The sequence below is a fragment of the Lonchura striata genome, chromosome 11 (assembly GCF_050655825.1).
Source record: "Lonchura striata isolate lonStrDom1 chromosome 11, ASM5065582v1, whole genome shotgun sequence".
Lineage (NCBI taxonomy): Eukaryota > Metazoa > Chordata > Aves > Passeriformes > Estrildidae > Lonchura > Lonchura striata.
This window is the reverse complement of record NC_140713.1, coordinates 14,241,151-14,264,944: the sequence shown is the minus strand read 5'-3', so window position 1 is coordinate 14,264,944 and position 23,794 is coordinate 14,241,151. Positions and strand designations below refer to the sequence as shown.

Below are 23,794 nucleotides of genomic sequence, written 5' to 3'. Positions count from 1 at the left end.
TGCAGTTTAACATATTGTTGTGAACTTGCAATGTGAGTGTCAAACTCCCCTCTAGTGGTTGGTACACAGAGAATAAACATTGATTTAGCTTGATGACAAGTATTTAACTCTGGACAGAAAAAGATGACAATTCATATGAGATTCTGATGGTTGTACATAGTGAAATTTATTTATTTGTCTTTCTTCCTCTTTTAATGATTTAGTTACTTCACATGTTGAAATACTGTAATTAAAACATGATTCATTGTCAAAGCAAACAAACAAACAAAAACAAAAAAGGATGATGGCATTATACTCTGCAAAATGCGAATGTGCCACCTATTGGTGATGCCTCTGCACTTCTTGATTGCTCTCCAGCAGGTCAGTGGCAATGTCACCACGAACAATGCCAGTTGTCCCATGCCACACAACAGGGCTACACACAGCTCTGTGCCTGCTTGTATTAATGCAGTACTACTGCTGCAATAATATAAAAGCAAGAATTGAGCAGTAAGTGTGAAATAAAGAACTGAGTGTTAAAAATGTGCAAAGAATAGAGTGACTCATTAAGTGTCATTATGATTAAAGAGTTCCATTTCTTGCTAACAGAGTTCTCAGCAGCAGATTGTGAAACCAGAAATACACTCTGCAAGGCAGAAGTTTTTTGCTATGTGTGAAGAGGAAAGATATGGTGAACTTGTATGTTTCTCAGCCATCTGAGCTGTAAATTTGCACCTCTACAATCCTCTCAGAGAATCTGTTAATAACTTTTTGGAAGCTATTCTGCTTGAATCCAATAAGGCAGTAACATTGGGTCCTGCCTGCACAGGGTCCATGCATGGAAAAGAAGAAGCCTCGGGACAGGTGACACTGTAAACTCTGTTGTGAAAGTTTTGTTTCCCAGTTTTCAAAAGCAGCCTTCATTCATCCTTTATGCATATTCAGAATTGTATTTCTGTTGAATAAATATTTCCTACAGGTACCTCTGTTCTTCAGTAAGTGCCAGTGATTGAACCCATCTAAGCAGAAGTGGAAACTGTATTTTAAATCTGTGGTTCTTCTAATTTGATTTTCATTCTAGTTTATATAGCAGATACCAATTGTCCCACTCTCCAGGATAGCATTCAGTCACTGCTTATGGTACAGTACCACTTCTGCTTCATTTCATGTAGTAGAAAAAAATAATAAATCAATGTTAGTTTCCTCAGTCTAAAGTCAGCAAAACTGCTATTTAGTAAAAAATTTTGAAATGCATTTTTGCTCGTAATCTTGCTGCTTCTTTATGGCATAGTTTTGGTGATGGTCTGGTGCAGTTTTTGTGCTTTGTCTTTTTTTTCTCTTTTTTGTTGTTAGTGGCACAGCTTAGTGAAAGGACAGAGTCAGCCCTGACTGGCTGCAATAAGCTAAGCACTGGTGTGTGACATTAAATGTACACACTAGAATGTAAGACGTCATTGAAAACAAAACCAGTTCTGGAGAGATAAGGTAATAGTAAGAGCTAGCATACAGCAAGCACAATTAAAGTACACCACAGTGTAATATTTGACTAATCATCTAAAAATATTGGTTTTCCTAAAACTTGAGATTTGTCAGAATCACAAAACAATCCAGCAGTTTAGATAAACGTCAGAATGAAGAATCAAAAAACCACATTTGAAAATATGGGGTATGTTGTTATACCCATAAAGATTGTAAAGCAATATCTGTGTCAGGTCCTCTGAAAAATAATATGCTTTCATCTTATGTCTTAATGTAAGAGCTTCTTTTGGAGCAGATGTTCTGGGAGTGCTCCCTCCCTCCTGCAATGACAGAAGCATAGCAATGCTCCTAGAGAGGTTTACCTTTCAGAGCTGACAAGTGTTAAAAGAAAATGGGGGGTGCGAACAGGTTTATAATCTACATCACAGATATGTGGGAAAGGGTTTTAAAATACACTGTGTAAGGAAGAGGAGAAAAATCAGACACATTAAATAAAATCTATATAAATAGTAACAGTGAAGTCATACAATGATCTTTAGTGAAATAAGCCCCACTAAAGCAGGCCATGAGCAGTGAGAGCTGCTATTTCTTATGGGATGCAGTGATAAAGAAATTACATACTTATTTGAGAGGAACATAAATAAAGATTAATAGGTTAATGAGTTATTTTCCTTTCATTACTATACTATTGTACTTTATTATAATTGCTTTGCACTCATTTAATTAAATTTGAACTAGGGCCAACACAAGATAATTTGTTTTCCCTGTACTAAACAATGAGTATGCAGATTGGAAGTACTGAAGCAGTAATCAGCCCTCTGTTTGCAACACTTTTCTACTCTGAGTAGACATTATAATTGATAATTTGATTGTTGCAGCACTCTGTGCAATATATTTTAAAGCAACATTAACATAATGGAAATTATGTTGTGTGCCTAATCCAAGCTTTTCACTGTGTAAGTATATGAATCCCATTCTGTAATGAATTAGGGCACTATCCACCAAACATGCATACAACCTTTGCATGCCTCATTTTGGAACAGAGCTATCTCCTTCTAGTCTCCAGTCAATGTCTTCCCTATCAAGTTAGATCGCTGAAGTTGTACACAAAAAGAGCTAAAACAGCTAAGCTAAGCATTTCAATGAAGCTTGATTTGTCCTGAAATAAATATTTCATTAAAACTAAGTAGGTTTTTTATAGTCCCTGTATAATTTTTGCATTATTTCCAAGGAAGGTGTTTATCCTGTCCATTAGATTTTATCACTTCATTGTCTCTTTCCACCTACTGAGAACCCCACTAGCAAAACAATGATGTGGCTGAGAAGCTGAGGTAGGATTTTTCAATGTCTGTAATATAAACAAAAGCTACCTCATTACATTTTTATATATATTGAACTTAGGAAACAAAGCTTTTTTTTTTCATGTTCTGCAAGAATGAGAGGAAAGGCTGGGGTTTTGTTTGATCCTTTCTTTATCCCAATCACATGCCCACCATGCAGTTTTAATGCATTGCTTCCTGTTGCCCACAGTCCCTGCAGAGGAGTTGGTGTCTGCATGTCCTGACCTGATGAAGTCCTGAGGGTGGTGGACAGTCCTGAGCACTTGTGTGCCACCTCAGCAGTCACCAAGGTTACCTTGCCTTTCAAGTTTGGGCCATGAAAATGGAGTAGAAAAACAAAGTGAGGTGTGATGGCTTATAAAACTCTGCCAACTTCAACTTTATTTGTTTTCTGACAAAATAAGAGTGGTTTTGCTTGCATAAATATTTGAGTCACCTCATTTAATATTTGCCTGAAGTGTCCCTGTACTAGAAAGGTGAGTTGTGGGTTCGTAAAATAAGTTCAACTTGTTTGAGAAAAGTGTTGTAGAGGAGAGTATTTCACTTACTGTCTTTTAGAACTGTGCTTGCAAAGTCTCCTATGGTCTTCCTTATGCAGGGAATCCTACTGAAAATAATCATGATTAGTATTTTAGAGAAGTCATGATGAGCTTAACTGTGCTGCTCACTGGAGAGCAGTGCTAATGAGTGTGGAGTGGCCCAGGTTGCCTGCACAGACATCTTTTGTTCTCCACCATGTTTCCAAAAGAAGTTTTTGAAGGAGATAGGAAGCCTGACTGACAGGCTTGATGTCCTTTTTTCTCTTCTAGTGTGTAATTCCATTTCCTTTTGCTGACAATTCTTTAACATTGTTATAAGCCTAATATATTAGGAGAGATACCACTATAATACTTCTGGAGCTGAGAGAAAATTAGAAGTACAGGAGAAATGAACGGTATTACAGATTTAAAAAGGTGTCAGAGAGTGCTCCCTGCATCACCACCCAGCTCTAAAACCACTGATCCTCTGAGAGGTTCTCTCTGTCTATCACTATGGTCTGACACTATGTGCTTCCACTTTTATTGTTTTGGGATTTCTGTGGCTTTCCAGCCATGTAACAGCACCTTGGGGAATCTGGCCCCAGATAGGTTCTCTCTTACATCTGAGTTTTCACTGAATAGGTCCCCAAGATCTGTTTGGGGTCCAGAAGTAATGAGGTGGACTCTGTGTGCATGGAAGGAGATGGAGCTGGCTGCCCGTGGTGAGGCACCGTGTGTTGGGAAGGAGCTGGGACTGCAGATCCCTGCTGGAAAAAGGGTGTAGGCAGCTCCTCTCAGCTTCATTCAGAGCCCCTAGGAGGTTTCTTTCCTGCACTGAGTGGCACAAAGACAGAAGCCTTTTGTAACTTGTCTACTGTGAGGCCTAACCAAAGTCCCCTGAGTCTTAATAAAGGTTGCAGTCATTCTCAGTGTGTTCAGTTTTGCAATAAAGGTTGGTGCATTTCAATAACTTTTGAGTTTTCCAGGCAGGCTTTGCCTGAGCAAAGAGACACGGGATCCACGACAGACAGGGCATCATTTAGTGTTCATATCAAGGAGAGGTGGGATTTTTCCACACCACCTTAGAATCTGTTACGGTGGATTATGCCTTCAGAAAAACTAATTTATAATGTCTCAAGTAGAAAGTGGATCATAAGTGCTCTGTCTTTTTATACAAAGCCATTGCTGTCAGCCCATAAGGCAAATCCAGGGAGGCTTCTGTTTTCCATTTACTGTACTTTTCAATTGATTGGTCAGTGGTGTGTATCCTTTTTCAGTTTCTTTATTCCCTCTCTTTCAGACTTGGGATATCATTGCCTGAAATCCTGAGGGTAACATTATAGATTTCTTTTTATTTCACACAGAGACCTTTAAACACACTACATGCCTGAATTGCCCCTCCATCTAGCTTTAAATCAATCTGGGTGTGTAACTCAAATCACAGATTAAATGCTATAATATTGCTTTGCACAATTTTAAAAGGTTGGACTAAAAAGTGAACAGCCCTTTTCATAGGTGTGCATAATAAATTTAGCATGACTAGAGATGTAAGAATGGGAGAATATTTTGATATGAGGTGTTTTAACTGAGTTAGGTTTATAGTGAGATAGAAAATTCAAGAAGAAAGAAAAGCTCTGAAAAGCATGAGGGGATCATGGAAGAGTATGGATGGAAAATAAAATAGGAGATTTTCAAAGCTGAAGTTTTGTAACTAGAGAATTCTACCTGCCATCCAGTGTGGATATTTATTTGGGATAAATAAAATAGCAGTTGAGACTGTTGAAATGCATATATCAATCATCTGTAAGATAAAGCAAGTGGGGAAGATTGAAAGATTACAGAACAAAGGGGAAAGTGTAAGTAAAAGGAAGAAAATAAAAGAAGTTTGTGTGAAGGCTAAGATAAGGGATTTTCTGAATACACAAGAAATGAGGTCACTGGAGAATGCAGCTGAGTTTGAGACATTGCAAAGGTAACCTACCTTTGGTTGAGAAAAATATATTTTTCAGATGTTAAATTCTTTGAGTCAGTTTTCTCAATGAAGATAAAGATAATACAAAGGAGAGACACTGAAACAGAAAAAGGAGTTAATATGAACTCTGAATACTGAAAAAAATTAGCACTTTAAAAATCAACCCAGAATCCTGGGAGAAAGTGAAACACTCAGGAGGAGACATGAACATGCTGACAATGTTATCAGAAATACTGCCTGGCTGGAAATGCCTAAAGCCTTGAATTGTAGTCCTGGACGGTGAGTTCTTGGCAGATTTTAAGTCATGACCTACAGTTTGGATAGTCTGTGGTTACAAGAAAATAGTTCTCTACACAGCAGTTTCCATTATCCTTGTGTTCTGTGGACTTTTTTCAAGTTTGCAGTAGGGAGAAGGGCACCAAGATGAGAACAAGGTGAGGTTGATGTGGAGGAGCAGTGGTGAGAGGCCACATCCTCACTCTGTTTGAGTCAGGCTATTTAAACACAATGAACTGTGCTTAAGAGAATAGGAAAGACCATGAGGTAGATAGGAGAATGGGAGAATAGGAAAACTTGCAATCAGGTAAAGAACGTATAACATGCTTTCAAAGATAGCCCAGACCAATGGAGAGCAGTAAGACTAAAAAATTCTCAGCAGCAAAACAAAACAAAACAAAACAAAACAAAACAAAAAAAAAAAAAAAGAAAAAAAAAAAAGGGAGGGAGGGGAAACAGCAAAAAGAATCAGTTCATCAAGGTATGAAATGCAAATACAAAGGCTTCACGTAGCCTGACACTGGTGAGGCATGACAGTAACATCATAATGCTCAAAAGACCAGTTTTAATTATCTTTTAAAAAAGTTATTGTACAATTAGAAAAAGTTCAAACCCAATGCTGGTATGGTACAAGGGCAGAGAGACCTTAGTTATTTGTTAGAGAAAGCAGGTCTATAGAACAGAGGAAATTAGGAGGTCATTTCATTGAGTCAGATATAATTCTGAAGGGAATAGGCAGGATAAATGCTACCAGGTTAGTTGAACTCTTTTGAGATGCAAGAACAAAGGAGATGAACTAAGAGAAATCAATGGCCACTGTATTTATTTGGAATTCCTTAAACAAACTGGGAGCAATTGCATATATAGAATATTTAACTAATGGCAGCAAGAGGAAGAAACAATTGAAAAAATAACTTAAAGGGTTAGTGTATCTAAGGTTTTAAAAATACAGACATTTAACATTAGCATTTAAAATGAGCTCTTTTCTTTGCAAATAATTACACATAACCTTTTTGCAAGGCAGCTCTATTGTAATAACTAATAAAAGAACGTCGAAAACCTTAAAAATAGAAATTTTAATTTAGAGGTGGTTATATATGATATATATATCTCATATATATATAATATATATGATATATATATAATAACTCCTGTTATTGGAAATTTTCCTGCAGTGATTCCCCAACAGCACATGTAAATTTTGTGTTAAAAGAGGGAGTAAATACTACTTTACTCGATATACTTCTTTGTCTACCATTTGTCCTGTTTGAAAACAAGTACAGCAGAAGGGATTTTGTCATCAGAGGAGTTACTTGATTTTGGGTTTGGTTGGGTTTGTATTTGTCTTTTTTTTTAAATAATTTAAATTTATATCTGTGCAGAAGAGTACACAAACGCACACATCACACACACACACATATATATATTTATTTTTGTATATATATATGGTATCATAACCCAGAAAATTTCATTCTGTAGTTCTGAAGTAAAATTGTGAGGGCCCTTCAGGGATTGATGCTTCCCAAGAGCCTCCCTGTTTAACCAGGAGCTTCCCTCTTCTGTAACACACTTCATGGAAAAGTGCTAGCTGAAATGGGGGACAGAAAGAACACAGGATTTTTTTTTGCCAGAGACAAATAAACTCCTGTTCAAATGTAAAAATGCAGAATTCTGTCTGTACACGGACTAACCAGTGCTATATTTTGTTATATTAGGAGTCCATCAAAGGCTGAGGTGAAGCTGTAACATCCTGCCTGGAAATGGGAGCCTTTGCACCAGAGTGATGATGGATCATCAGAGTCATTCTGTCAAATGGAAAACTTAATCTGCAATAACTGAGGCTCAGGTATGATGCAGACCATGGCTATTCACCCAGCAATGATCTCCTCTGTAGAAGCTGTCAGCAGAGGTCCCTATGGTCTGCAGAAACCTGGAGCTTCCCTTTTCTTTTGAGGATATGAACATGGACAAAAAAGTAAGTAAGAGTAAAAGATGAAGCACATTGAAGTGTGGAGAGCAGTGTCCTGTTGTGAAGGTGAATAAATATTGAATTGCTGTACATTGAAGCAATTAGGAACATTAATTACTCTGGATTTTAGGTATTAGAAGGGGAACATGCACTATATATGTACTTCTAGGATGTGTGCCTGAGAAATTAACATATATCTACATAACCCTAAAAAGCCCCTATAGATTCAGAACGATTCCTGAAACTTGGCTAGTTTGTGTTTTTCTTCCCTAGGCACATAGAAGAGATAGGATTTTCCCTTCTCCTTCTCAGGCAAAGTGGGTTCCAAAGTGGTTCAAATCCTGGTAATCCATCCTGAAGAATTAAATATTCCTGCAAAGAGGGGGTATGCTGTCTGAAGAACAGATCTCTGCCAGGGCTGCTGCTCTTACAGGCACATCCAGGCTGGCTGTAAATGAGGTTGTTGAGGCAGTAATGTAGCCACAGCAGCTCAGAGCTGCACAGGGCACGCTGTTTACCCAGTTTTTCAGCCATGGAACAACATTCACATCAGTGAATGCAGTGGAGACATACCCAGAATAAGAATGTGATTTATTCTTTCAATGTGAGAAGCAGCTATATGTTCAACAAAGGCTTTCCTTAGACTAATGGCCAAAGCAGGCCTCAGTGCAGCTCCTCTATAGACTGAGAAGAAAGGATTGTTTGTTGAGGCCCAACTGTCCCCAAAAACCAGTCTGCTGAGTGGATTCCGTCATGTATGAGTTCTCTGCTCGCTTCATTGTCACGCGTGTTTCCTCAAGCCTGCCATGCACAGCATAACTGGGGAATTTACTGCAGCAGTTGCTGATAGAGCAAATAATTCAAAGTCCTGTCACAGCTTGGAAAGAACAGATGACTACTATAGAACAGTTTAATATATATAAGATATTGTTTACCAGTAGAATACAGGATAATGTGATTTTTCTATAGACCCTCTCATTCTCAAGGAATGGCAAAGCATTTAATGAAGGAATGAGTTAGAGTTGTGGCTGTTCAGTCCAGAGCAATGGCTGGCTTAGCCTTTCAGTGCAAAATCATTATGTGCTCAGCAGTAGCTCACAGAGCCATGGCCAGTAAGGGCTGGTGTGCTGAGACAGGGATACTGGCCCTGACACTCTCTTTGTCCCCTCAAGCTGTCTGTGGTATTGCTTGCTCTCTCCTCAGATGGGTACCAGAGGAAGAGAGAAGGAAACTTTTGTTAATTCTGAGGTTTTCCCCAGTGCCAGTGCCAATAACTTTGACCATGTGGCGCCTTTAATTGTGAATTGCAAGAGCTGCAGTTCAGTGAGCCCTGGTTTTTGTGTAGGAACTCTTTTCTTCACAACTATTTTCTTCGTCAGCATGTGTCTCCTGTATTCTTGGAAAAAAAAAAAAATATGCTCTCCTGCTCCAGTGTGGGTAGCTACCCTTCTTGAATTGGTGAAAAAGCCAAGAAGTACAACTAGACCATTTGCTTTCCAGGGAGACTTGACTTCAGCTGAATTTCAAAGCCAGTTACGCATGTAAGTTCATGTAAACTAATGCTCCTGAAAATTGCTTTTAAACCAAATTTACAATATCATTAATTTTGGATGCTACTAATTTCAAGCCTTTTGAAGTGCTGTTTTTATTTGCATATCTCTAGCATTGATTTTTGGATGTAACACTGCTGTGTTCTTTGTCATTCTTAGTATTTGGTTTAGGTTGTCATTGCAGAAAAGACCACTCCTCCCAGCAGTGAGGTCTGTCTCACCCAGGTATTGCAAGGACATTCAAGGATGGTGGTGCAGAGCAAATGGTTGTGCTTGCACAACCAGCTTGCATGTTGGAACTGCACATTAGCATGGTTTTGGTGCTTGCACAGTTTGCAGTAAAAATAAAGGTGATCAGCTGAAGAAGGCAGTGCAAGTCTGTGTGTAAGTAATGCTCTAAGCATGAGCCCTGTTAATGGATCCCCAGCTCTGCTCTCCCTTTTCCAACCCTTGCACACCATACAGAAGTGGATCAGCACAGATCCACAGCCCCTCTCCAGCCTGGGTATTTGTTGGACCATGTGGAGCCCCAGAGCAGGATAGAGATTGTGACTTCATGCTCCACAAAAGCAGAGTTTCTGCTGGTGGGGCTCAGCTCTCAGAACCTGTTTGTCATGCAGCTTTTCTCAGATGGGGCCTGTCACACAGGGCCTCACAGCTCCGTGTTTAGACATGTGAATGCTCTGGTTTCAATCTGTGTGGACAAATGCAGATTGATTGAGAAGACAGAACCTCAAAGGTCTCGGATTCAATCAAACACTTCAACAAATCCCTATCTTCAGCCATGTGAAGTATTTAGTTTTTAATGGTACACACATTTGGACAGAAGCACAAGCTGCTCATGAGACTACATGAGCAGAAGGAGAGGCTGTGTTGATCAGCTCTTTTTCTGCTGGAAATGATTCATTCAGGTCACTCTTACTGTAAAAGTTTGGGAGCAGGAGTGAGGCATGCCAAGAGCTTAAGGGGCTGGAATGGCTCCATTGGATGCAGAATGATGGAAGAAGGGTGAGGGGGTGGGGAGGAGAAGGCCCACTGCCCCCTCATGCTCCTGATCCTGGTCATGGTCCTGCATGAGGTGACTTTTGCTGCTCTGGCTGTCCCGTGTGCGAGACTGATTTCTCAGTGCCTCTCTGTGACTGCCATGCCTCCTGTGGCCCTGCCCTGGTGGCTGTGGCTGTGTCCCTGGGCTGTGGCTGTGGCTGTGTCCCTGGGCTGTGGCTGTGGCTGTGTCCCTGGGCTGTGCCTGGCTGTGTCCCCAGGCTGTGCCCATCACCCTGGGCACTGCAGGGAGCTGCCCCATCCCCACTGCCATCAGTGCGCTCTGGGCAAAAGGGGAACTTGCAGAGTTGATTGCTGTGAAGGGCACTGCTGTACCTCAGCAGCTGGATGGATGTCATTGAAATGAGAGAAGGCGAAGAAAACCCACAAAACAAGTTTTAGAAACATCTTTATCTAACAATACCTGTTGTGGGAACTGCTTTCAGTGAGATGCAAACGCATTTTCCTTCCATTTCTGCAATGGTTCTGAGCTGCTTCATTAATAACAGATTTGTTTGGGAGACTGACAAGATGGGAACCAGCACTGTAATTACACACTGCTCCTTTCGTGAGGACTGCCATGAAAACAACGCTGTGTTCTCATTTTCTCCAAAGACAAGCAAAGAAACAAATTTCTAACACTTTGCCCTCTGTTGAAGCTGGACACAGTTCCAGACTGACATGAATCAATTAAAAGTGAAAATGTAACCCATAGAAACATTATTCAGTAAGATTCATATAAAAGAAAGCATTTCTACTTGCCTAATTAAGGGATGAGAAAAAAGGTATATATTTTTGCAGTAGTTGTGGAAATACTTTGCTTTTTTTTCAAAAGTCAGATCATCATAGCACAAACAATTAACAAAAGAAAAATGTTTCCTTTTCCTGGAGTTAGCTAATTAAAAACTTTCTCCCTCATCAATTCACTGAACACTGAAGGAGACATTTTGTGGCTTTTTAGCACCTGGAATGCCATATTTATTTTTCAGTTGAAAAACTGTATTATAGTGAACTGCCATACACACAGCTTACCTGAATTCTCTAAATAAAGCAGCAATAATCTTTATCATTGCTCTCTTGACTTTGTTTCAACATTCTTTTTAATGCAAATTTCCTAATCTAACTTGTAAAACATTTAATATTTAGAATATGCTCCTTTAAGATTCATCAAAAGAGGCAAAGCTGCACAACAATGCCTGGTCCTGGAGCATTGTGAGCCTGCTACAAAGGAATGAGGTGATTCTTTCTTTCAGGTCAGAAGGTCAGGCTTCACTGCATTAATTTTGCTGAGTCTCTTTGTTATTTATAACAAACAAGGTCATTTATTTTCATTTCCTTGTTTCTAATTGCATGCATCTCCTTTGGAGTATGAACTGGGTAAACAGGTGGCTGAAATGCTGGGGAAAATACTTGAAGCTGTTCCAGAAAAAAGGGCATGTCCCACACTGGTAAAGCAATTTGATGAGTTAGAGATTTAGTCATAGCAGGATGTGCACCTGCTTGAAAGCAAACACACTTCTCTTTGGCACACACAGATATATGCAAATTAAAAGAGATTATTTAACTCTGAATGGTGGATTGATATTTGATCAAATTTAACACTGTATATTTTAAATAAAGCCTTGGTGTATATTAGTGAAATACAATCTCTTTTCAGCTGCTTTTGATTTTTTTTTTTTCAACTTCTCTTTGAGTATTACAAATGAATGATATTTCTTCACTAGCTGAGCCTACAAAAAGAGTATGTCTCTGGAGGAGAACTTTATCAGGGGATCTTTATGATGAGAACTACCTACATGCACTGAAAAAAAATGGGATAATGAAAAGCTAGGATGTTTGACTGACAAGGAATAAACCAGATCTTAAATTTTTTATTCTAAAATGAATTCTCAAAAATTAAAGGGCATTCATTGGGATGATAGCAGTATGTCTTTTTAATCCTGTAAACCCCACGTTTCCAGGCAGCCCAAATGGAACTCCTAAATATATTCATGGGCAGCTTTTGCATAGGTAGTTATTGAATTTGCATTTCAAAATACTGGCACTGCAGGGCTAAATCTGTGGCTGCTTTGTCCTGAAAGATGAGATACACTGTGGACTACCTTGATTTTAGGGGTATTTGAGACTATAGCAGGAAGCAATAATTGTCTGGCATGACTGAGCTTCAGCTGGTGGTGGTTGAGAACAGGTCCAGGGCTGAATCCATAAGGGAAACAGAGGGAGATTTCTCAGCAAGGTCTTCCAGTTCCCCAGAGAATGGGAGGCACCATGCCCCATGTCCACTGGCTCTGCACTGAGCTCTGGAGCCTAAGAAATGTCTCTGAGCAAGGGGAAAGCGTGGGAGGAAAGCTGGAGAGAAGGATGTGCCATCCCAAGAGACAACTGTTTTGTCTCTTTTCTAAGATTGGGCATAGAGGGGTTGTTTGGAGGAGGCTCTGCAAGGGGCATGTATCCACCTGCTTAAATTGCCCTTTTCTGCAGATTATTTCCAAAGATTGGAGCAGGAGGCCAGTTTGGTTGTCAGGATTATGCTACAGCTTTCATTGTTTAGGATGCATATGTAGCCTTTCTGTGAGAAGATTACTGTCCTGGGCTTTTCTTTCCATGCATATAAAAACATACTTTGTAATTTCAGGGAGACAATATCATTACATGGTATGTTGGAAAAAAGAAAATATTTTTTATCTCTAAAATCAATAAAAATCCAAATCCTTTCTTTAGCAAAATATTTGTTTCTTGAATGTAATTATAAATGTCATTGTACATTCTTCCTGACTTCAATGCTTATCTTGAGGAGTTCAGTGAAAATAAATTGTTTTCATGAAAGCAGAGAAACCATTTGATAAACACACTGTCTCAGAAAATTGTTCCTGAAGCAGAGGTCATTCTCTCACTTTAAAAGAAAGAGAATATGTTTTAGAAAACAAGCAAGGCAGCAGAAAAAAGCATTTTTTGTTTCAGACAATTCATTTTAAAAAGCAATGTGTAAATCACATGGAAAATTCTGCATTGATTATTTTGAATGCTGTAGAACCCTGGAATAAATGAAGTTGAAATAGATTTATATCAAAGAACATTGCATTTAGTAGCAAGTCGGAGTGTTATTTTACTACTGATTTGTTTTTTTAGATTTGGTTTTGTATCAGATGTTTTATTAAATATTAGTTATTCATGGTAATGTGGACTGATTCTTTAAGACCAGTTTGGCACATACTGTTCATGAGCTTCAGGAAATGGTCTTGAGAACTGGAATCTGTCCTTTCAACACTGAAAACCTGGCCACAGAGGCATACAAAAAAACTCAAAAAACCAAACGAAACCCCACAAACAACAACAAAAAAACAAACAAAAACCCCCTCAACTTTATAACCGAGCATGTCCTGAATGAAAGTATAGCAGTTAATTTAGAGATGTTATTGCAGTCCCTAATTACATCTTCAGAAATCTGTTCCTTAATTTTCAATCTGATGAATTTATGTATGTGTCTATTACTAAGTCCCAAGCTCTATTGTACAAGTACTTATAAAAAAGTGTTTCATTTTTTTAATTCTCAGCTAGAATTATGCTGCTATTAATATCAGAGTTATTAATGTGCTCTCAGAAGACGACATCATTAATTAGAAGACCTAAAGGATAACTAATGGGCCCTTTGGAAGACTACTCCCAGTTATTGTATGGATCTGATAAAGCAAATAAAGCAGTATGTCTACAGCCCTATTAATTTTTTTTTAATATGTCTTCACATTCCCTAGCATTGGTCACTAATTATTTAATGTTATAACCTGTGCTGGTAGATGGTGTGACACTAATACCATGGTAAGTCACTGTAATGTTGGAAAGGGACGTGGTGATAGCAGCATTTTTAAATAATTACTTTTGTTTTTAAGGCATGACTGTGAAACTGTACACTGCTTTTACCTTGTACCTTAGCAGTGTCTCATCAAGTCCTTCATTGGCTTCCAAGAGATGACCAAAAGCCCATCCCTTCATCAGCCACCAACAAAGGATGTGCATTGTGGTCACAGGGTGGACAGAGCCACCTCCCCAGCTCTGGGGACAGCCACTGCTGCTCGCCTTTCCCCCAGGGTACCACACAGCTCTCAAGGGTGAGTATGCCCTTGAGTTGGGGATTGTTGAATTAAGCTCACAAAGACATGTCATTGATTGCTCCAGAAACATCCCCACATCCTTCTTTAGGTGCTTAATATTGCATGTATATAATATATAATGTGTGCACACAAAATATATCAGAGGTCATATGTGTGTATTTTGAACTATTGCCTAAAAGAACATTGGATGAAATTAAAACTGAGAGACATGCATGAGTGAATTTGTTGCAGAGAAAAGGATTAAATGTAACCTTTCTCACCTGGAAAAACTCTTCAGTATGTCTCACTAAGATTTTTCATTAATTCTTTCAGTAGATTTGGTTCTACTGTAAAATGAAAGTTTCTGCCTATCACATTCCTCTAGACTAACAGAGACATTTAGAGAAGAATTTGGATTGCTCATGGTGACCATATTTTTCTTTCTGTAGACATTATCCTTGTAAATTCCCTGTAAAATGTATATTCCAGTGGCTTTCCCCCCCCCTCATAATAGGGGGAAATACATATATAATGTATTTATACATTTACATTTATTTACATCTTTATACATTTATATTCAAGAAATGTATGAATATGAGTGAGCTGGAGGAGAAAACCAGAAACATACCTCACAGCTTTATATCAACAGATGATATAAATTATATATATGTACATGTAATTATATATATATATATATATATATCTGTATATCTATAAAACCATATACAGCACCATCTCTAACCAAGTTTTCCTGTCTTGCTTTAAAATGGCATCCCTGGAAGAAAGGAATACACTGCATTAATTTCTTCTTTTCAGTTAAAACTTTTATTCTTTAATACTAATCTAGAAGTGACACTGTTCCAGTCATTGTTCTCCTAAAGAAGTGAATTTTCATATTACTGGACAGTTCTTTTACTGTTTTCAGTGCTGCAATCAGTTTGTTTTTCAACATGGTCTTTATCCCACAATAACTGTGTACTAGTATGTGAGGATACTGTAACACTGCAGTCAATAGCAACAGGATATTCCCTCTGCCAAAAAGTAATCCTATATTGTCCATTATACACAGGTTTATTTTGGAAGGTTATGGAATACTTTCTTTAAAGCAGCAGAAACCTTTTTGCTGTAACATAGTTCAACAGTATTAATGGTTGTCTCTGCTCTCTAAACAACTCATATATCTGGTTTTCTGGTAGAATATTATTTGAAATATTGTATGTGATTTGAGGCGGTAAAATACTTCAAGTAAACTAAGAGACTTCTGCAACCCACAGAAACATCAAAGAGGCACATGTAAATCTCATGAAAAGTTTAATCATTTTTTTTTAAGTCCCAATTTCACAAAGTAATCTATTTCCTAATTTGGGCCTGAAGAATTTTCACAAACCAAAATATTGCAGTTGTGATTTTTTCCCCCTTGCAGCAATCCATACTGGTATTTTGAAACAATGATTTGTATTTTAAAGGAATGATTATAGTTTTTAAATAATCCTTTGATCTGCAGTTCTCTAGATGTGGCAACTGAGACAATGAGAAGGTAAATGATCATCTGGCAGGCAAGCACTTAACTCCAGCTCCCCCAGTTGTTTGGCTTCTCCAATCTGTTGGCTGAAATTCCCTCCTTTACTGCAGGAAATGTAGTCAGTGACTAATAAGTGTTTATTGATCTCTGCTTGAGATACTTGCTAAGAGATGTAGATATAAATGAATATTTGATCTGACTTAATGTTAAGAACAAAAGCATTTTCTTTATTGCCTCACTTATATGGGATATGCATGCATGTGTGATCACTTCTAAATGCCATCTGACTCTACCACCTGATGAGAAGAGGACTTCAGTGAGATAAATTCTAATGAATTAATATGCTATTAATTGTACTTTTTCTTAGCCAGAAGTTAGTAGTGTAGTTGTTGCTTTGAAGGGTTAATCAAAATATTGTTGATTCTCAGCAGCTATACTAGATAAGTAGAATATAGGTCTAATTCAAAACTCATTGCAGTCAATTAAAGGGACTTTCTATTGATTTCAGGAGGCTTTAGACTCTTTTCTAAACCAGACCTGCTTGGTGCTCTTTCTTTTCTCCTTCTGTATTCCATATTTTTTGTTTTGTGCCCTTCCATCGTCCACATGTGCTCTGGGGGGAAGGGGTTAAGTGAGTCTTAACAGGTGACAGTAGAGATGTCCTATTCCTCCCTTTCCTCTTGTTCCTTCCAGCTCTTATAGAAGCCAAAAGACAATGTAGGAAACTGAAGGAATAGTGGGTCCTAGGATGCTGAATATTTACCTTTCTCTCTCCATTTTCTTTCTCTTTCTCCCTCTTTCTTCTACCTTCCTCTTCTTAAAGCTGAACCAAAAATTTCCAGTAAGTACCTTGTTGTGTCTGGATAGGTTAAAGTTTGCTGAGTTAGAGCTTGCAAAGTGCTGTACTTCATCTGGATGTTTTAAAATTTGCCAAGCACCTTTTTCTACTTAAGAGTTCTAAAGTTTGTGGGTAAAAATTATTGAACCTCCTAAGAATTTGTGTGTTTCTCCTGTACATTGCCCAGGATAAATCCAAGTACCTACCCCTAAACCTGTGGACAGGGCTGGGGTAATAGGTGTGCACCCTGCACTGTGCAAGCGAATGTCAGCTCTTTGTAATGTTGGCTCTGCATTGTAAAACTGGAGCAGAGGGTTTCAGTCCAGCTTTGGCTCGTTCCATCCCTTCTCCCTCATTTTCCTACCCCTCCCATGCTTGCTGAGGTGTGGTGCTTGTGGAGGACTTGGCTGCTTACCTGAGAATTTGGATGTTAGAGATCTGGTCTGTTTGCTCTTATCTCTGAGGTTCCTTCCTGACCCTGTGGTTTGCTGGAGTAAATCTTCCAGTGCCTTTGTTACTGAGCCTCAGATACTATTTCCATGTTACTGAATGGACACAGGGCTTGCAAAGGCTCTAAGGATAAAAAATTTGGCCTGGTATGGGAGGAAAAAAAAAAAAGGTTGCAAGGCTTGTGTGGGACTCAACCACCAGGCTTGGAACATTCATATTTACCTGTGCAAGTTGAAATGTTTCTGGGCAGCAGTGAGAATTTGTGCAGGCACACTTTCAAGTCTGTATATGACTGATTCACTCAATACAATTTCTGTTCTTACATCAGAAAAGCAGTTTGAGTGTTCTTAATGGCTTTTAAAATTGAATTGTGACGATGAGTCAGAAGAAAGTATAGCTGAAGATGGAACAGAGTCACCATTTGTGTGTTGCTTCCTGAATCATAATTGTTGGCATCAGTAAGCATACATTCAAACCTTTATGAAACAAGGCTTTTTGAAAAGTTACTTTGAAACTGAGGCTACCCAGGACCAGGGAAATTACTGGAGTACTCCACTTACTGTAGATAGATACTTGCTTTTATTAAACCAGCAGGGAAAAAATACTTACCCAAAATTGCAAATACTTCATTTTTCTGAAAGAAAAAAATATATAAGTAGAATTTCAAAACCATAGTTGTACTGAAGGACCTTTAAGAGAATGGCTTGAGAGAAGAATTTGTTGGATTCCTTTCAAGCATCATGTATAGAAGGTTATAAATACTTTGGCTAATTTTCCACCTTTAAGGTACTCCTGAGATAAATGCATTTAAATGAATTGTAATAAAAAACACATAACGACATAATGTATATGGATTAAAAGTGTAGCAGAGATTGCTCAAGTTTACTTATTTAATATACTACATTGAAGAGGTGTTGAGAAAGAAAAACACATACTTGCCTAATTCTTTAGTTTGTACAATTCTCTCTGGTACAGTAACACATAAACAATAATATTTTATTTAAAAATAAAAATAAACTAGCATGTATATGCCAGTTTCTCTTCTCCTTCTCCTTAGATAATTTTAGATCACTTACTCATTTCACTGCAGTCATACTAGTTCTGCTAGAGACTTACTTTGGGCACTAGGTAGATCATAGCCAGGAATTGTAATTCTTTTATTGTTGAAAATATTGAAGTTCTGCTTTAGTTTCATGATAGTGTAAACAGAGAGTATTTCAAAGCTTTTCACCAAATAATATTTTGGGGGTATTTTGCCTAATTCGAATGTAATCCTTTTTTTTTTTTTTTTTTTTTTTTAATGCTGACTGTTTTGATTTACTTTCTGAGCCATACTTAAAATCATCACTATTTACGTCACCATTATTTGCTCATCTCCTGACCCCACGTCTCCTAACCAGTGGTGCTAGTCCCCAGGGGCACCTGCTGTGCCTCCCACTGCAGCTGGCCCTGCAGCAGAGGCTGCTGCTCGGGCAGGGGACAGAGAGCTGAGCTGTGCCCAGGCACTGCCCAGGGCCACGGGTCACACAGGTCTGCAGCCCCACAGTGCCTGCCTGCAGTGCAGCAACAGGACCAAAGCCAGACTTGGAATCACTTCCTGTTCATTCCTCACTCATGGAGTCTTCCTCTGAATTCAGTGGAAATATGCTTGCAGATTTCATTGGAAGTGTAGTGACCCAGAGCTAGGCAGTGGGAAATAGCTGTGTTCATAGAGCAGAGCAGTCCAGAACTTGAGGGCAACGATCTGTTCCTATACCTGAGAATCTGCTTAATGTAATGTGTGCACTTGGTAGAATTCTACTTTTGCTTTCTGCCTCAGTTGAAAGATGTTTGCTGTGCCTGTACACTACCACTTTTCCATCACCGTGTTGGAGAAACGCTCTAATGCGATGTTGCATTTTGAACCAGTTTTATTGTCTTTTTCTGAACAATTTGTTTCTCTCAGGAGCATAAGTAATTTTTTGCCACAGATATAGGGTGTGCCTGTGCGAGTATTCTGTGCTGTATGTTCCTTAACCACTCCTCTCCTAGTAACAGAGTACATTTTGCAGACTTTTCCCTTCGGTTAAAAACAGCTGCCATAATGAATATGAAATTGGATTAGGTATTTCATAGTGTATGCCTGTTATCTTTGCTATTGAGGCATTTACCCATTCATACACAGTTTTCTAGGAAGTTAAATTCTGAATACTCTATGGAAATACAAATATGTATCTGTACTATGTTTAATTCTGCTCTTAGTGCAAAATACCATGCTAGAGATGTTTGCTTCAAAGTGTGATACTTCAGAATCAAAAACCTGAATAAGGGTGATCTGTCATGTCCTATGCAACCAGGAGCTACATGTGCCACAAATACTGAACAGAAGATTTCTAGGAATAGAATTGGGAAGATGTTCCCTTCTACATGATGTAGCTATGGCCTGTTTTACAGTTTGCTCCTGTTTGCACTGTTTTTAGTGAAGAATGCCTAGAGATGAAGTATGGGGCACTAAGCTCCTGAGGCAGGCATAAGAAATAGGACTGAGCATGGGCCCAAGGATGTCTGTCCTTCAGAGAATGTCTTGCTGCTGTTGTACAGTTAAGCCTCGTATACTTACATTACCATTGCTGTTTTGCAGCCAAATGGAGGAAACTCCATCTGGGGCATACTTTCAGCCACATGACAACTGCCCAGGAATCCAGCCTAGATCCAAAAAGCAATCCTCTCCCTGTCACACAAACCTTGACTCCGGGGCATGTTTCTATGTTTCTTCCTTGCACCTTATCTGCAGGGCTCAAGTTGTAAGGTTAAATGGCCTTGTGCTGCTTTAGTGTTTTCTCCAAAAGTTCTGGAGCAGATTTTCAGGTCAGCAAAGCTCCATGCAAGGGACCAGATACGGCTGGGCTGTGCCTGCGACTGACAAAACAAATTTGGGTTATTAGCAGGTTGCCTTGACTCATCACCCGGACACTTTGAGAGTGTGAGGAGGTTTCTGTGAGGCAGGCTACTGTGGTTTAAAGTCATGCTCTTGACAGCAGGTTAGAAAAAATCTTGTTTCTTCTGCTACCTACCTGACGCAGCAAGGCAGCGGTGTGAATCGATAAAGTGCATTATCAAAAAAAAAAAAAAAAAAAAAAAGAAAAGAAAAGAAACGAAAACTGGTGGAAGCCGTGGAAGTTACTCACCTGGAACCTTGGAACCTTCCGGGAGCGAGGACAGCCATGGGCGCTCCGGCCCGGGCGAGCGGCGGCGCGGGCGCGCACCGGGCGGGGGGAGCGGGCGGCGGGCGGGGCGGGGAGGGGCGCGGGCCCGGCCGCCCCGCCCGGGAGCGCTGCCAGCGCGGCGCCGCTCGCTCGGCACTTCGCCCCGCAGCGCGCCCGGCCGGCGCAGCCCTGTTGCACCGAGTCCGGGGTAGCCGCCCCCTCCCCGGCAGCGCGGGGCGGCCGCGGCCCCGCCGTGCCCCGCTCCCCCGGCGGTGACGGTCCCCCCGCCTTTGTCGGGCGGGCAGCAGCGGCGGCCGGTCCGTCCGTCAGTCCGTCCGCGCCGGGCGCGTGGCTCCTTTGTGTACAGCAGCTGCTCCTGAATGCGGAGGCAAAGCCTGTGGCTTGGCACTGAGCTTTTAAAAAACAACAGCCCTCCCTCCCTCCTTCCCTCTCCCCTGCCCTCCCTCCTTCCCTCCCCTCCCCTCCTCCCGCCGAGGTGGACGGGCATCCACCTGGGGTCCGCTGCCCACCTCTCCTCTCATCCTCCTCTCTTCTCCTCCTTGTTTACCTGCACTTTTCCGCCGCTTCTTCCCCCGCTGTCCCCGCCGCCCCCCGGCTCTCGCTCGTCCCCGCTCTCGGGCAGGCTCGGCGCCCCGCAGCTCCGCTCCCTCGGCGGTTTGCCCGTGCCCCTACCCCGGGGAAGGCACTTGAAGGTGGATCTATTAAACCTCCCGGCGGTCTCTCCAAGTGGACCAAACCTCCAGCATGGATGTAAGATTTTACCCGGCTGCGGCGGGCAGCGCGCTCCCCGGAGACCCCTCCAACCTGGACTTTGCCCAGTGTTTGGGTTACTACAACTACAACAAGGTGATTATTCCCGCGGGTGTTAATTCCTCGTGCTGGTGCCCGCGGACCGGAGTTGGGGCTCCGTCGGGCGGGGAGGCTCGGGGCTGGGGGATGCGCGGAGCGGGGCGGGTGCGCCCGCCGCTCTCCGCGGGGCCGGAGGATGCCCGGCCCCAGAAAGTTGCGGTCGGCGGGGCCGGGCGGATCCTCCTGCCGCGGCCGCCGCGGGGCTCGCCCCGGGGAACCTGCCCTCGGTTCAGAGGGGTGCGAGCGGCAGACAGCTGGGAAGAGCTCGGGCAGGCGATCCTGCTCCCCGTGGCCGGCGAACAAAGGCGCGTCCCGAGCGCGCAGCGCCCGCGGTGGGGTCGGGACTTGCCGAACTTTCCCCGGGCGGGAGCAGCGGCGGCTCCCGGCGCGTCGGGCAGAGCGCGGTGGGCTCGCATGCCCTGTGAGGAGAGGACGGAGCCTCCCTCTGCTCTCTTCTCTCGGCTCAGCGCGGCTCTGTTATGGCCAGTTCCTAACTAGAGGATTATCCAAACGGGAGGATTATCTAAAAGTGATGCTGGTACAGAAGGGTAACTAACGCTCCTCTTTGGCGAGGGCTATCACAGAAGTTGCAGTACCACTTCTGTCTATTCACACCTCTGCGGCATGTGCAGTGTTTGGAGTAAACGTTAGTCAGAAGAAATAGTAATTTCCCAGTGTCTTACCTTCATTTAAAGAAATATGTTTTAATAATATGGGGATGACTTACCACAAATTACCCAAATCTGAGAAAGCCAAAATTGAGAATGGCACTGTGACTCATGCTATTTTGTAAAAGACTTAGCTGTTTGCACTGTGATGTGTCAATAGCACATTGAGCTATTAGCACTGGGCCCTCACACATGCACATAAAGATCCCTTTCACTCTATGTTTTTCCTGGTGCTATGTTTGTCCAACCTCTGGGGCCTTTTGTGAGGCGCTGTATGAGATGCTGGGGAAAAGAAGGGTGCTGCATGAAGCCTGAACTTACGTTAAATCCCGTTTTTTTTTTCAACAATCCTTTCCAAAGAAGAGATGAACTTCGCTGAAATACAAAGCCCATTTTCAGAGGGAGAAGTAACGTGCGTTAAATAGATACAGTAGCTGGAGAAAACTTTCTCCCGGAGAAATCGCGCCCGGGTGGCTGTCGTGGGTGGACTCGCGTGTGGCTCTGCTGTCCGCGGAGCCGCCGCTGCAGAAGTTTGGCAGGCGGGCGGTGTCCGGGCGGTGTCCGGGCGGTGTCCGGCCCGTGTCCAGCCCGTGTTCGGGCGGTGTCCAGCCCGTGTCCAGCCCGTGTCCAACCCGTGTGCGGGCGATGTCCAGCCCGTGTCCGGGCGGTGTCCGGCCCGTGTCCGGCCCGTGTCCAACCCGTGTCCGGGCGGTGTCCGGCCTGTGTCCAGCCCGTGTTCGGGCGATGTCCAGCCCGTGTTCGGGCGATGTCCGGCCCGTGTCCGGGAGGTGTCCGGGCGGTGTCCGGGCGGTGTCCGGCCCGTGTCCAGCCCGTGTCCGGCCCGTGTTCAGGCGATGTCCGGCCCGTGTCCAGCCCGTGTCCGGGCGGTGTCCGGCCCGTGTCCAGCCCGTGTCCGGGCGGTGTCCGGCCCGTGTCCAGCCCGTGTCCGGCCCGTGTCCAGCCCGTGTCCAGCCCGTGTCCAGCCCGTGTCCCGCTGGCCGCGCTGCCCGGCCCGTGGCCAGCGGGGCGCGCACGGCCGCGCATGCGCGCCCGCGGGCCGGCGGCTTTGTTAGCGCGGCGCGGAGCGCGGGGGGCGTGAGTTAGAGATGAAATGTCAGCCCCAACTTCCAGCGCTGCTAAAGACCCCGGCAGCTCCAAAATGCCTCGTAAATGTCCGCTGCTGGCTGATAAGGCGGCTAATTTTGGAAACTTGCAGCGCTTACTGGCAGCCGGCGTGTTTACTGTAAATTTCACTTGTTCTGTGACTTTCCTGTGTTGTGCACGGCGGACACTTAATTCAAGCTTAGGTACAGGTTACTCTATAGGCTCTTTCTCAATTTTTTTTGTACGTCCAAAATTTTTAATATCTTCTGAATACCGGTAGTTTCTTTTGTGCATTAACTTGCTGCTAGTTCATAGTTATCTATAACATTTTAACTGTATTTCCCATCATTGTACAATGAGAACAGAGTTATTAGCTGCCTGAATTCAGAAAAAGTCAAAAGTAACTTACTTTTGACCTATTCAGAAACACATTTCAGTTGCTATACTCCTGAACATAATTTTGACAAGTATCTCATAGGCCAGGCTTCCAGTCCACAGCAGAAAATATTTTAATTAACAGAGTACAGCTCATGATGCTGGTGTTTTATAATAGATATCTTTGTATGCAAAAGGCCTGATCCAGAGCAGGCTGACACACGCAGAATTGTGTTGCTGTTGCTGTGAGCTCTTCATTGGCTCAGCTGGTAAAACAGCAACGTGGTGTACAGGTGTTTCAAGGACAGAAGAAGAATTTGTGAATGAGTTCCTAGAAAGGATAGTCCTAACTATGTTAATCTAATCTCATATTCTGCATTGTTTATAATCTGTAATAGGCGTCATTGTAAATTTGTGGGGGGTTTAATTATTCTGATAAAGAGAGTACATCTGTTTTGATATCTTGCCTCCCTGCTTTGCTTTCCTTGTAGTCTGTCCTTTTCCCTGTGTTTCTAAGGAAAATAAATAATTGTTCTGTTAGGTACTGAGATCACCAGAAGACACTGAAAA

At 41.9% G+C, this 23,794-nt stretch overlaps 1 protein-coding gene and 1 long non-coding RNA gene across 3 annotated transcripts in view; one reads left to right on the top strand and one right to left on the bottom strand.

The window, feature by feature from the left end:
* Positions 1 to 10,520: 10,520 nt before the first annotated feature.
* On the bottom strand, positions 10,521 to 20,313 carry LOC146766419 (uncharacterized). Its single transcript, XR_014957891.1, has 2 exons — positions 16,988 to 20,313; positions 10,521 to 13,017 (listed from the first exon to the last, which is right to left on the bottom strand). It is a non-coding gene; the product is annotated as an uncharacterized LOC146766419 (long non-coding RNA).
* Positions 20,314 to 20,376: 63 nt separating this feature from the next.
* Positions 20,377 to 23,794, top strand: part of TOX3 (TOX high mobility group box family member 3) — a 74,314-nt gene continuing 70,896 nt past the window's right edge. For both annotated transcript variants that reach the window (XM_021555056.4, XM_021555055.4), the window contains exon 1: positions 20,377 to 21,074. In XM_021555056.4, the coding sequence (XP_021410731.1) occupies positions 20,973 to 21,074 (102 nt within the window). In that variant the 5' untranslated portion in view covers positions 20,377 to 20,972. The remainder of the gene's footprint in view (positions 21,075 to 23,794) is intronic.